The sequence below is a fragment of the Pleurodeles waltl genome, chromosome 3_1 (genome assembly GCF_031143425.1).
Source record: "Pleurodeles waltl isolate 20211129_DDA chromosome 3_1, aPleWal1.hap1.20221129, whole genome shotgun sequence".
NCBI classification, from domain to species: domain Eukaryota; kingdom Metazoa; phylum Chordata; class Amphibia; order Caudata; family Salamandridae; genus Pleurodeles; species Pleurodeles waltl.
In genome coordinates, this window is record NC_090440.1 from 1347883591 (window position 1) to 1347898184 (window position 14594).

Genomic DNA, 14594 nt, shown 5'->3' on the forward strand with positions numbered 1-14594 from the left:
CATTGATTCCATCTTCTGTTTTATAGTTAGCAGTATCCAAAATGACTATTCCACCACCTTTGTCACAGGGTTTGATAGTGATTGATCTATTTTGTTGCAGCTCCCGCAAGGCTGTCTGTTGTTCTGATGTAAGGTTGGGGGAAGGAGAGGGGACAAATCTCAGGGCCTTGTAAACTTTGGTCATAACTGTTTTTTCAAAAATGCCTACTTCCGGACCAACTTGGTCAAGACCGGGGGTAAAGGTGGATCTAGGTCTAAGACCTGAGGTGTTGTTTTTGGGTCGAACTTCCCTGTTTGAAAATATTTTTTTTAGCCTGCCCTTTCAAAAAAAGGATTGAAGATCTTTGATACGTTCAAATGTATCCACCCTCTGACTGGGAACAAACGAAAGACCCTTCTTCAGAAGATCGACAGCCGGCTGCTGTAAACTAACCGTGGACAGACTGGAAATGGGTAGGGCTTTGGAAGTATCTATGGTATCTATGATTTCCAGTACTGATGTTTTTGCGTCTGTAGATACTGATGGGACTAGTCCATCTGCTGATGGAACCTCCCTCTTCCTCTGTTTTGTTGTCGTCTCCCAGGATTGTTCCTGCCCCTCCGGTATTCTAAGAATGTGTTTGTATCATGTGTAGTCGGTGATCTTCCTTCCCTGGGAAAGTTGTATCTGCTCGAACCATCTTTCCCATCAGATTCAGAGTTGTATGAAAATGTGACTCTCCGTGTTCTAAAGGAGTTGGAGGTAGAGCTAGCTTCTTTAGATGACTCTTCTGAATAAAACTCTGCACGGAGATAAGGATATACTCTTTCTTGTCAAAAGAGTCTTAGATCTTTTTTAAATGTATCTGTTTTCCTTTTAATAAGGTATTCTTGATATGTCTCTATTTGTTCGTTGACCTCTTACAATTTTATTTTTGGTTCCTCTAGCGAGTCTTTCTGTTGGATTTTATCTTCAAGTTCCATAATCTCTTTTTCTAAAATGGTAATCATTTCTTTAGCTGTCTCTTTAATCAATATCATCCAGTCTCCAGAACAGCGATTGGCCATAAGAGATCATTTTTCTAAAAATTTCAGAATTTCGACGAATAAGCCTAGGATATTTCTTACTCTTAATCCCATAGGGATCACGCCGGCTTTTAGATATTCCAAAATAAAGTTTGCATATGCCTCTATTCTCTTTTTATTTTATTTTTAGAAGGGCAACTTATACGGAATTATTGGCCTTGAGACATATACGGAGAATGTGATATTTTCACTCTCTATATTCTGCTCTAGATTTTTGCTTATTGTCTTAGCGTATTAAGAGTCATATAGGCTTAGATACGTCCTCTTTCTGGATTTGCCCATAAGTACACACTATTGAGTTTTTGTCATTCAAGCAAATTAGTATTAGCAAGTGGGCTATCCTTAAAGAATATATTTTTGTGAATACTCAATTAAATTAGACTTTTTGAGAATAATGAGGGCCACAAAACTAGTGGTGAGACCCTCTTTTGTTGGCTTTGGTTTCTTTATAGAGTCTTTAATCCTTCCCTATGTGAAGTCTTGATATGTGACAGGTTCTCACAAAGAGAGCATCATAGGAAGGGAACAGCATGTGAGCTTGATTTTAGTTCCTCTATTCCCTTTCTTTTCCTTTCTTCTTTTTTCCTCTGTCTCTGCATGAATTTCGGTGTTTCCCATTTTTGTATTTTTTTTATCTCATTACTAACATCCTTGAGAAGTACAGTAATCACGGCTATCAGGGTGAGCACTCATAAGTAGGTTTTTGTTATTTGACCTAATTTGGGTTGATTTATTATATTTCTTGCTTCAGTAAAGTTATTGGTGACTACCGTTCTTCACAAGTGCGATGCATGTGCACATATCCAGGGTGCATGAACACACAATCAGTGTAATATAATACAAAGAAATAAAATAACTTTGTGCGTATCCTACTAACACACCGGGTGTGAGATGCAGTTATCAAGTCAGAACTCGGATTGAGCATTTAGTGAAATTTGGATTTTTCTTTATTGATTCATCTACAGATTGGCTTTAATTGACGAAACCTCTCTGTATGTAACTTTTAACTAGTGATGGTGGACAAATATGTGCCCTAAAGAAGGTGTGTAACCAATTGGTCGCTTAACACCGAAACGTATGTTGGCGCGACTGTTGGACAGAAGGTTGCCTTAATGTTCCTTTGCGTGGACTTTGATGCACATCTTGTATATAGCACATATATTGTTGGAAGATATATCCAAGAAGAAAAAATATATCATAACGGACTTTGAATGATTATATTACGTGAAGATTTGAATCTGGGACTTTGAATGACAAACAGTTATACTTGACAAATTATGCCTGTGAAATATATTGAATCATGAATGAAAGTCTCCGCGCCCCCCCCCCCCCCCCCCCCCCCCACCCGTGTGGAAGACTTGGAGGATAGCATCAACTAGGCCAACTGTTTATTTATATTCTTTTTATTGGTGAGCTTGAGTGGAGTATGTGGGTATAAATGATGGTTGAGAGAGAGTTTTCAGACTAGGTCCGTTAATTTTGAATCAAGATATAGTGTCTATTGATTAATAATAACATTGTGGCATCAAACATCTATGTATATGTCTACTACTGTCTATATATGTACACATTTGCTTGTTCAACGTTGACAGTATTACTTTAAGGATTCCAGCATTGGAACCTATATAGCAGGTGGGTGTTTTCCTCTTTTTGTATAGTTTTGTCACTGTCCCATGCCTTTATTTACTATTCAGCGAATCCTGCAGAATATCACTGCACTCTCTTGTCGATGTTGAGCTTGACACAGATGCTTTCATCCAGTGAGATACTTCAGACATGCAGGTGGTGAACTTGTTTTTTGTGTTTGAGGTCTTGTCCCAGAAGGAGAGGGTGAGCTGTGTTATCTGCAGATGAGACTTATGTTGCACACAAGTATCATCCAATTTTATAGTATTACAAAACACCTTGGTGATCTGTTTAGGTTTCTAAAACTTACTTTCACTTCAGTATTTTCTTTCCCATTACCCCACACAGACAGGCATGTCTTTAACACTTTTCCATGTGTCATATTATTCTTGTATTTTCTTTGTGCCACATAAATGGACTGTTTCACATCCCCCGGATACCATTTATCCAGATCATTTCATTTAATCCAACCAGGATATGATTTGAAGTAAGGCATGCACTCTCTTACTATGACAAGTGGGCTAAATCCAGTGGATTCAGGTTTGGTGGTTCTATACACGTATAACATCCTCTCCAACTCATGCAAAAAAATCCTTTCCTGGGAGATTTAGCAAGCTGTAGAACATTATTTATATAGCAATTAATTCTTTCCACTGCACCTTTCCCACTTGGGTGGTACAATATGATAAATTTGTGTTTTATTCTTGAAAATGTCATATGTTCTAATGCCTCATTCAATTTGAATTGTACTCTGTTGTCTGATAAAATTGTGGATAACCCTCTTTAGCAAATAACTGAACAGAAAAAAGTGTTCCCACATTAGGTGTTGATCTTGACCACAATTTAGAGTTCATCCAATCTAGAAAATAAACTAAAGGTTTAATTATAAATTTGTACAAGGCACCATCTCAAATGATAGATCCTCAATGAGCCAATGCAACACAGTCCATAGGTATACATGGGAAGTCTATGGGGCACACAGGAGAATTCAATGTTTTTTGTTAGATTTTTCACAGTCAACACATTCCCTTAAAAACATTTCAGTATCCATGTCAAGCCACCAGTACATTTCTTTATTCTCCTTTAGTTTTGGCTATACCTAAATTGCCTTTATGAGAGAGTTCAATATTTTCTTCTCAGCTCATAAGGTGGCATTACTCTGCTATATCTCAATAAGAATTCTGCAGCTTCATCCAATCGTTCCATGGTTCAAAAATCCTCTAAGGGTAGAATCACCCTTGTGTTGTTTACGCCATCCCATTCTGAGACACAGCTTAACATTTCTTTTATAGCTCACCAGACTTCTAAGCAGAAATCCATTCATAATCTGAAATTGCACGTTTGTATACTTGAAGATTAGAAACATGTTACACTGCATTCATTACATTCAAGATCATCACCCACTACCACGGGCATGGACATTCTACTAAAAACAATCTGCAGTGAATTTTTTTTAATCCAGGGGTATACTGCACTCCCTATACAACATTCTGGATTAACATTGACAATCTAGTTATTATTGATGATGCTGTAGCTAAATCATCAGTAGTGAGTACCTTAATCAATTGTTTGTGATCAGCTCGTACTACCAATGCAACAATTTTCTTAAAGTCTGCATCACCATTAACCCATAACCTGTCCGGAATGCTTTGGGTTTTTGTATATGATAACTTGCTCACAAATTAATTAATTTTGGAATGGACCACATTTTCAGGACCTTGCAAGAAGTTGAAGAGCTGATACATACTCCTCAACAATCTCACTTTTCAGGTGTTTTCTGTGGAAGACATTGAATCTGGTGAGTGTAATGCAGATTTCATGGAAATAATGTTTGTCCAAGTCCTTTAAACCTTGAAGAGCAAAAACATTCGTTATCACCAATACTCACTGTTGGCGTTTGCAGTATGTTGTAAACCTTTAAATCCAGAATATGTAAAAGTAGTCTTTTTTTCCATTTAGATGACAAAATCCTCTATAATACCAATGTAATTTTGAAAATAATCCTTCCATTCAAAGCATTGTAATAGCCGTGGACCAGGAAGATAAAGAAATTCTGTTGGAGGATTTTAATTTATGTGGTATTTAGCCATGTTACCTATAAAGTAGAATTGAGAACTTTACTTTGAATGTAAACACTGGTATGCATTTTCTTTTTAAATTAAAATCTTTCTTAACATGCTCTTGGTTACTAGGCACCAGTCTTGGTTGTAATGTGCCATTGCATGATTAACTTGCTGACAAATTCCTTGCAGGTGTATATGCACATACTGTATATATGTTTTAGGCTTCTCCATTTGGAGTGCAGCAAAGCCTAGTGGATTTACACAAAACTTCTATCAGAAGATAGCACTTGGCTCAGCAAACTTCTATCAGAAGATAGCACTTGGCTCAGCTTAGCCCCTTTTATCGACAGGTGTAAATCAATCCAGTATTCCAAATGCAAAGACGAAAAACTATAGACTGCAGCACATGAAATCAGAAACTTGCTGGCAAGCCTGACTTGTGAGACAATTCTTTACTAATCCTTATTTTCGTTCCATTTTTATTTTTTAGTCACCACTATGTGTTTAATCAATATTTTCAGATTACAGTAAATTAACTTTTCTTTGGATCAGTAAGAATCACATTTTCCTGTGAAGTGCATTAAAACTAAAACGATTTTATATACCTAGTCTAGGTACACATGACTGCTCTGAAGCATCCATACCAATTTATTGAAATTATGTGCACAGGTTATATATTTTTAATTCAAAATTTGTATTCAGGCTTATGGCCACGATGTTGGAGGTACAGTATCTTTTTATAGTTGTGGCACATACTTGCAATAAAAATGTAACCATTGCATCAGCCTGTCAAAGCCAGACCTATTGGCCTTGCCTTAGCTTGTTTTTAGTTCTGTCACAATTCAGTGTTCAAACCGCATCTTGGAAACTAGTTGGATATTAACACAGTCCATGACATTCGTTTTCACTATTATGTTACAGGAGAAAGATCTTGCATCTTCTATATCTCCATCCCTAACAATAGCGGCTACTTTTGCAGATGCTTAGATGGAAAGAAACATACAGGAATTTTTCACCTGACCTACACCAGGCAAATTAAGTTGTGTAATGCTTCACACCACTGTTGTGGCCCCAAAGCTCCTTCTCTATCTTTGTGTAAGAGGACAAAACCTTTTTTTGTACGTTTGGAAGAGTGTGGGCTTATAGTGTGGCCAGGTAGGAGGCATTGGGTGTCATGGAAGAGGTTAATTTTACGGCAAACCTTTAGTTGGGGTGAACATGAAATGATGCTGAAGCTTCTAAGGCAGTCTGAGGTTTTCTTTCAGATAGGTGGCATTTTCATCTATGACCTGTGCTTGTGTGGGTGATTTCTTTGGAAAGAGCAAGATCTTTAATAACAATAATATAGAATTATAGCTGGCTACCGAGGGCTATATTGGTTGTTAAAAGCCTTGAATCTGACGGCATGGGCCTATAACGAGGGTGAGTACCCTTAACAGCAGGTATAGCCTGAGTCAGAAAGGCTCATTAAGGGTAGAATGTTCTAAAGGGACAAACAGAAAGACAAAAATTGGAATGTTGGAACAGAAGTATTATACTGGGCATTATAAGCCTGCAGCCACTCCAATGGAGCTCTCAGCATTCCAATGTTCTAATAATAGCAAAAAACATTTTTATGTAGCAACTCAACTACACATCTGATGTTTATAAGAATTGTTAATAACCAATATTACCCAACTTATGGTACCACTCTCCAGAATTCGAGGTCATAGTGGATATTTTTGATTGCCAGCAGCGTTAAAGAATGGATGGCCAGGAAGAGGGCATCCTGATTTCTGTTGATGCTAAGTGCAAAGTTTGAGTTAAAGGAAGATTGGCCCATGGGTATGTAGAGTGCCTTGAATGAAATGTGTCTGACCACATGTAGCTAGGCTATCTCCAGGCCGTATTCAACAGCAACATACGGAAATCTCTGTGACTTCAGTTGACCATCATTTAAGTTAAGTTCTGCTGCTGAAATCTGTTTGTCCAGGTGCATGCAGTCATCCAGGAGTGGTGCATGTGTGAACATTGGTACAGTCAAGGCTTTCATCACATAGAGGTTTACAGCTCCATGATGCCACTTTCCTATCTATGTTTTTCCCATAGAAGTTAGTAATTACCTTTTTCCATCTCAGATAAATATACTGTTAGAAATGGGGTCTCTAGCTGGCAGTGGCTTGCACCCTGTCCAAGTAGGTACTCTCACTCTAGTCAGGGTAAGGGAGTCACACAGCTAGGTTAACCCCTGCTGACCCCCTTGGGCCCCCATAAGCATTGAGGCTTATCTGTGTAAAGTATTTCTGTACACACACACAAACAGTGAAAACAAAAGTACTCCACACCAGTTTAGAAAACTAGCCGATATTTATCTGAGTAAAACAAGATCAAAATGACAAAAATCCAACATACACAAGATATAACTTTTTAAAGGTTTAAATGAGCCTTAGTCAATTGTAATCAATGGTTGTATATTATTAACACAAAGTACCTGCAATGTGTCAAAAACAAAGAAGATGCAGGCCACAGGGGAGGTGATTCGCCAAAAAAGCAAAGCGATGCGTCGGTTCCTTACTGAGCAGGAGAGGTGATGCGTCAATTCTTTCCTCGCAGGGGAGGCACTGTGTCAGCTCCTTACTGGCAGGGGAGGTGATGCATCGATTCTTTCCTCGCAGGAGAGGTGATGTGTTGATTTCCGGAAACAGAGCCTCAGTCCCTTGCTGCAGTGCGGGGTTCATGAGAAATTGACACCCAAGGACGATGTGTGGAAAAACCGTACACACTGTGTAGAAGGAGCCACAGTGAAACAGATGCTGCACTGATTTTTTTAGGAGCAGGATGTCGGTGCATGGATTTTCTCTTTCAGGTCAGCAGCTTATACTTCCAGGGGCCTAGGGACTGGAATTGGCACCACTTGGCAAGTCAGGACTCCGCAGAAGAGCCCAGGTATTAGTAGATAAAGTCTTTGATGTCCCTGAGACTTCTTAATAGGATGCAAGCTCAGTTCAAGCCCCTGGAGAACATTGGATAGCAGAATGTAGAAAGCAAAGTCCAGTCCTTTCATTCCCAGGACAGCACAACAAAGCAACAGGCAGTCCCTCCTACAGCATCCAGTTCTTCCTGTCAGAATGTCCCCAGTCCAGAAGTGTTCTATCTCTGTTGTGTCTAAGGTCCAGTACTTATACCCATTTTTGTCTTTGAAGTAGGCAAACTTCAAAGAGAAGTTTTTGTAGTGCACAAGTCCCTGCCTTGGCTCCATACACATTCCAGGGGGCTGGAGACTGCTTTGTGTGTGGACATACACAGCCCTATTCGGGTGCAAGTGTCAGCTCCTCCCACCACTCTAGCTCATGAAGACCCATCAGGAAAAGCAGGGCACACCTCAGCTCCTTTTGTGTGACTTTCTAAAATGAACACACACACATCCCAACTGTCATCTTGACCCTGACGTGTATTCCACAGACAAGCAGAGGCACACACAGTTAAGCAAGAAAATGCCCATTTTCAAACTTACAATTCAAAACCAACCTCACACAAAGTTGTATTTTCAAATTGTGAGTCCAGAGACCCCAAACTCCATATCTCCATCTGCTCCCAATGGGAAATTACACTTAAAAGCTATTTCAAGGTAAATCCCCATGTTACACTATAGGGGAGATAGTCCTTACAGCATTTCACAACCAGGGCATGTAAAACACACCAAAACATGTCCTACCTTTTAAATACTCTGCACCCAGCCCATGGAACTGTATTGGGCCTACTTTAGGGGTGACATACATGTAGTAAAAGGGAAGTGGGTGCACTTGCCAGGTCGAAGTGGCAGTTTAAAACTGCCCACACAGAAATTTCAGTGGCAGGTCTGAGACATGTTTACAGGGCTACTCATGTGGGTGGCACAATCAGTACTGCGGGTCCACTAGTAGCATTTGGCTTACAGGCCCTGAGCAAATATAGTGCACTTTACTAGGGACTTACTAATAAATCAAATATGCCAATCATGGATAAACCAATCACCAATACAATTTAGACAGGGAGCACTTGCGCTTTAGCACTGGTCAGGAGTGGTAAAGTGCCCAGAGTCCTACAGACAGCAAAAACAAAATTCAGCACACATCAAAAACATGAGGTCAGAAGCAAAAAGACGGGGGAAACCACACCAAAATCTGAAAGGTTAAACATGCCTACAAGTTATTTTTTGCACAAATATGCAAAGGTGTGTTGAGTAGAAAGCCTCCAGGTGCACATGTTCTATGCTTCCATATTAGACTATTTAACTCTTTGCTGCAGAAGAGATGTTCTGAACCCAACCAGCAGTGAAAACATCCCACAGGCATTGCAGAAAGGGGGTACAAGCTCTCTAAGGTGTTTGGAGATGTCTAGATCTATGAAGTTCCTGCTCACTGGTTCTTGGTTTTATTCCATTATTAGCTTTTTCTTGACTTTTCTTTTGAAATGTAATAATGTTGCTGTATCTACTTTGAAGTCTTTGCCCACTTGCAAGTACACTTCATTCACAGCAGTTAGAGTTGAATGGGGAACCCTGTATTGGTTGTTAAAGATTGTTTCAACTTTCGTCATACTCCAGTTAGGATGGTCTTTTGTAAGATGCACTTGTCGCCCTGCTACGTTACTGTTTTGAGGCACAGAAGCTGGCTGCAGCACACTTTAAACGTGCTTAGTTACTGCTACTGCTTTTCAAAAGATTGTAAACTCTAAAGTAGTGGCTGGCACTGCGTTACACATTTCTTTTTAGAGTTCATAGAAAATTTTACTACATGCTTTTTCTATAGCTCTGCTGATGAGCATCGTTCGTTTCACTCCAGCTAGTTTAGGTGAACCAACCTATCACCATTAAGGATGATGATTATAACTGAATGTTCCAACAAATAACCCCAAACTCCCACAATAAATACTGGCTTTCTTGCCAATTTTTCAAATTCTTGCTTTGTCTGCTACTTTTTCCTTCTTAGGGAGCTGAAATGTCCCCAGTATACAGCCCTGTTTTAAAGAGGTTGGTTTAGCTGGTGAACTAAGCTAGATCATCAGTGACATCTTTCCAGAAGGCACTTATTTGGGCATCCCACATCATATGTTTGAAATCAGCCTTTGCGTCATGGCATCTGAGAGACTCCACTGTTGGCCAGGGTAAATTGTATTAGTGTTATGAAGTGTCAAGTATGCTGTGTGGAGAATAATAAACTGTATACATTTGAATAAGGCGTTGCAAGAGACTTTTTAAGGATAGCAGAGCATCTATAGCTCTGCTAATGAGAATCGTTCGTTTCACTCCAGCTGGTTTAGGTGAACCAAACTATCACCATTAAGGATGATGATTATAACTGAATGTTCCAACAAATAACCCCAAACTCCCACAATAAATACTGGCTTTCTTGCCAATAGGTGTGGGGTGTACGGGATCCAGCTAAAATTTAATGGTATCAACCCTCCAAAATTGTTGTTCTGGGGATACTCTCCCTCTATAGCAGCTATTTCTTCTCTGCATTTGAATTACTGTTGAGCCCATAATTCTTTCTCAGTTCATGTGTGGCTTTCCTATGGCATCCTTCTTTAGGGAAGGCCACACCTGACAATTAATGCCAGATCTTGTTGTAACAAAGGACTTCCCTGTTTTGCTTTCTAACCAGCTTTGATTCTGGGAGATCTTATCTCTTCATCAACTAGGTCTACCTTTTTTAATATAAAGACACTTGATAGGGTTGCCTTCTGAGATACAAAACCGCAAAGTGTTGCAGATCAAGCAGCTAAACATCTAAATCTCTTCACACAACCTTTAAACAACTTTATTACGTTTTTGCTGAATTAAGATAAGGAAGAAAGCTATGAGCCTACCCTCTGTAGGTTAAGCCAGAGATACCAAAACGTCTAACGAACATTAGATACTCCCAACCACCCAAATGAATCTGTGCATAGAAATCACCAGCCTCCTTGGATGCAAAGCATTTCTCAAGAACCTTTTTAGAAATGACACAGTCGAATTTCAGGACATTCTGAAATGTTACTCTTTCCCCTGGATTGTCTCCACTAACCATATACAATGATCATCTTTTCCAGAGACATGGTTACAGCTGTAGTACATGGTTAGCCAGGCCATATTAAGCTCCGCAAGATCATCAGTGGATTAGGTATTATTAATGTAGTATTTATTCATGGGGGCTTATCACTAGTTTTGTCGTTGCTTTGCACTACCAACAGTAGGTCATGCCATTGCTACTATATTGAGCCCTTTCTGCTCCTCCATATGCAAGCTATAGTTTTTAGCACAGTAAACCAGGGGCTTCTTCCATTTTTATGGTGGGGACAGTTTAGCATCCTTCCATGCTAATGTAGTGTGAAAGTAGCAGTGCTAAGTCAATAGATTTGTCTGCTACTTTTTCCTTCTTAGGGAGCTGAAATGTCCCCAGTACAGCCCTGTTTTAAAGAGGTTGGTTTAGCTGGGGAACTAAGCTAGACCATCAGTGACATCTTTCCAGAAGGCACTTATTTGGGCATCCCACATCATATGTTTGAAATCAGCCTTTGCGTCATGGCATCTGAGAGACTCCACTGTTGGCCAGGGTAAATTGTATTAGTGTTATGAAGTGTCAAGTATGCTGTGTGGAGAATAATAAACTGTATACATTTGAATAAGGCGTTGCAAGAGACTTTTTAAGGATAGCAGAGCATCTTGCCTCAATCCTTCTAACTAAACTCTTTAGCCCAGGTCTACTTCCCAACCCTCCATTCAGTGACTGTAATGATGCTCCCGTTGGTTATAACAGTGCCTTGTGCAACCAGGTGATTAATCTGCACCTTTCACCCATTGTGTGCAAAGTATATATAACAGGTTGGGTTTGAGATTCCTCTATCATTATACTCCACGGCTCCCACAAAGCTTTTGTTAATCTCTTCCGACAAAGTGTGAAAGTTTGCTACCTTCCCTTCATGAAATAAATCTCTTATTGGCATAAGGCATACTACTTCTAAATGAGTTAATTTGCTGGTGTGTTCGAAACCCCCTAAGCGGTACTGCTGACACATATGGCTTGACCATTCTTGTGATTCTTAAGCTCCTGTTTAGCAATCCCACTGCATTTTGAATTAAACTGGGGAGACCTCTAGAGGTAGGAAACCCAGACAAAAAGACAGTTTACAAAGCCCCTTTTCATCACTAGGAAAACGTTTAGCCAGTTTCAGTTAGATGACTCTCAGCCAACCACAGACCCCGCCATTGCAGCAGTAGAGCCATACAGAATTGGAATTCAGGACCTCAGAAGCCTTCTTTCTCAGTTGACAGATTTTTTTTTTCAGCCCTTGTCTCCAATTATTGGTTCGCCACAACACCTGGGGCCCACAAACCACACTGATGGTGGGTGTTTGCCTGTAGAAAATTAAATAATAATAAATTAATGAAGTATATATGCATTAGAAAGCAAAATGTAAAATGAAACATTTTACAATGCTCTGTAAATGTGGAGGAATTTGAAATTGGAGACTAATTAAGTTGGGATCCTTAGCTTGAGCTGTGGAAGCAGAGCAAGTACAGCACACAGAATGGCACATTGCTGGACTTAACCCAAACGCTGTCAGGCACTGACATAAGGACAGCACACATTAGGAGCAAAAGACAGTGATACTGTTAATGTCTAGCACATTGGTTTATCCCTTAGAAATAATACGAAATTATGAAAAGCTGCAACTTTCCTGTTAACATTTCTATTTTGGTAAATTAAATAAATAATAATTTGTTGGGTGCGTACTTGTTTCTGTAGGTTTGTGTATTGTTTTCAGAGTCAAACTATTGAAATTGTTTAGGCCTGTGTTATCAGCTTCAGGTGGTGATTTATTAGGGGTCCACAGAGGGCAAATGTTTAAAAACGTTGAACCGGGGGATTCACCACTTGCATCTTTACCATACCAATCTGTATGTGTTCAATGGTTGCATTTTCACCAGATTAAGGAATTTATCATTTTTGCGACCTACGCGAGTGCATTCACCAGCCAGGAAAACCATTAAGAGCAGGAAGATGTGCTTTGATAACTGTAGAAACAATAACCCATATCTCACCAAAAGTCAGTACTCGTAGTATCTCCATGAAGGCGCAGGCAGCCTTTCCATTAAAGGTGACTCCTTGTGTGTCATCCTGGGACAGATGCTAAAAGACTGACTCTTGTACCACCTGAACAGACTATGCAGGAACTGAAATCTACAACACTGTACAATAGACAAGATATTTTCAAACAAAAATGTTCACAATGTTTACTACTTTACAGCCGTATTGTACTCTTTTACTGTGAGTTCCCCTCATCAACCCTGAGACTATCTACCCCATAGTAGGGCACTTGAACCCAGTAGCATTTTCTAGAAGACAGATTATAAATAATGTCATTATTGCAGCTGGCCCTCACTGGGACAGAAGAAGTCATTGATGGCTAAAAACAGTTCACAGCAGCGATGACATGAACCAATGCGCAGTCTCCTCCAAACCTAGACTCTGCAATTGTATGGGTAAAAGGCCCATTTAGGTGTACAGGAGCCTTCTCGTGGGTATTGTTCCTCTTTCAGCTGATCGCGGGACCATGAGCAGATACACTATGCAGAACTCCTCATTTCTGACGTGCCACCAAAATCATACATCATAAAAGAGCCGCACTAGTTGGTACCGGATCAAGAATGCAGCCAGACTGCCCATCACCTGAACAGGAAAAAAGAAAGAGAGCCGGTCACGGTGGGATATTAATGAACAGTTAAGAAGGCAATCTAATTTTGCATGCAGGAATGGTCCAATACTGAGCTCACACTCTACAGTGAATAATTGTTTCATTGTCATTTAGAACCAGAAATAGATGCTAACAAGTTAACCAAATTATCTTTTACTCCCATTCAACATTCATTTCAAATTGCGCTCACTACTGTTTTACCCAAGCACGACTACCATTTAGCTGTGATAACTAATCTTGGAAAACACTGTGCAGGAGACACTAACACTCAAAACAAAAATACAAAATCAGCTGCACACTTTAATCTCCTCTTTATAGCATTACTGTGCAATCTGGGCGCATGTAGGACCCAGCGGAGATATTTTACTTTTTACATTTCCACACAAGGTAAATGAGCTTTTCTGTAATATAAAACAAAGATGAATCTGGACTTTTATCAAAGCAGAGCCATTTGTTCCATGCTCATCACCAACAATACACGCTGATCAGTAGAAAATTAAGAAACGGATCTTAATTTTCATTGAAAGTTAATACAGGAACGAGGCTTTTCAAATGTCCCAGAACAGCCTCTAGTCGGGGAATGCGCCAACTAGAAAAGACACAGGTTTAAGTTTTGATTTTCTGCTTTAGTGGGCCAACCAGAAGAAAAGTATAGGCTAATGGACTTTATGTGTTTGTTTGGAGATTTTAGGTTTGTGTTTCAGTACACTGCCTTTTTCTCAAAGAGCAAGCCTTTCAACATGGCATGTGATTCCACTGAGGGACAATGGAGGTGACACGATCATCTTTTGAACTTTTAGTGGTCAGACACTTTGTGAAGAGGTGGAAGATATGTTTTAGGACGTTCTTGTTTGCGGTATTTCCAGACTTCATGTGGCATAAGCTTTAAAAAGCTACCATGTGCTGGAAAGCATTAATGGGAAGAAGTTCCTTATTATATTCTTTAGGCTATTCGGTGAGGTAACAACATGATATGTTGGTTTTCTTTAGAACTCAAGTTGACGAAACAAAATTGAAACAAAACAAAAAATGGAAAGAAACAGGTATCTTATTTCAAAGAAAGAAAATATCAACTGTATCTAAAAGATTATGAAAATGCCATTAGAAACACAAAAATATTATAGTGCCATAGTGAGATCAAAA

At 39.5% G+C, this 14594-nt stretch overlaps 1 protein-coding gene across 3 annotated transcripts in view; it reads right to left on the reverse strand.

Moving 5' to 3' along the window:
* Positions 1-7081: 7081 nt before the first annotated feature.
* Positions 7082-14594, reverse strand: part of DPAGT1 (dolichyl-phosphate N-acetylglucosaminephosphotransferase 1) — a 55242-nt gene continuing 47729 nt past the window's right edge. For all 3 annotated transcript variants that reach the window (XM_069224817.1, XM_069224819.1, XM_069224818.1), the window contains one exon: positions 7082-13426. In XM_069224817.1, the coding sequence (XP_069080918.1) occupies positions 13361-13426 (66 nt within the window). In that variant the 3' untranslated portion in view covers positions 7082-13360. The remainder of the gene's footprint in view (positions 13427-14594) is intronic.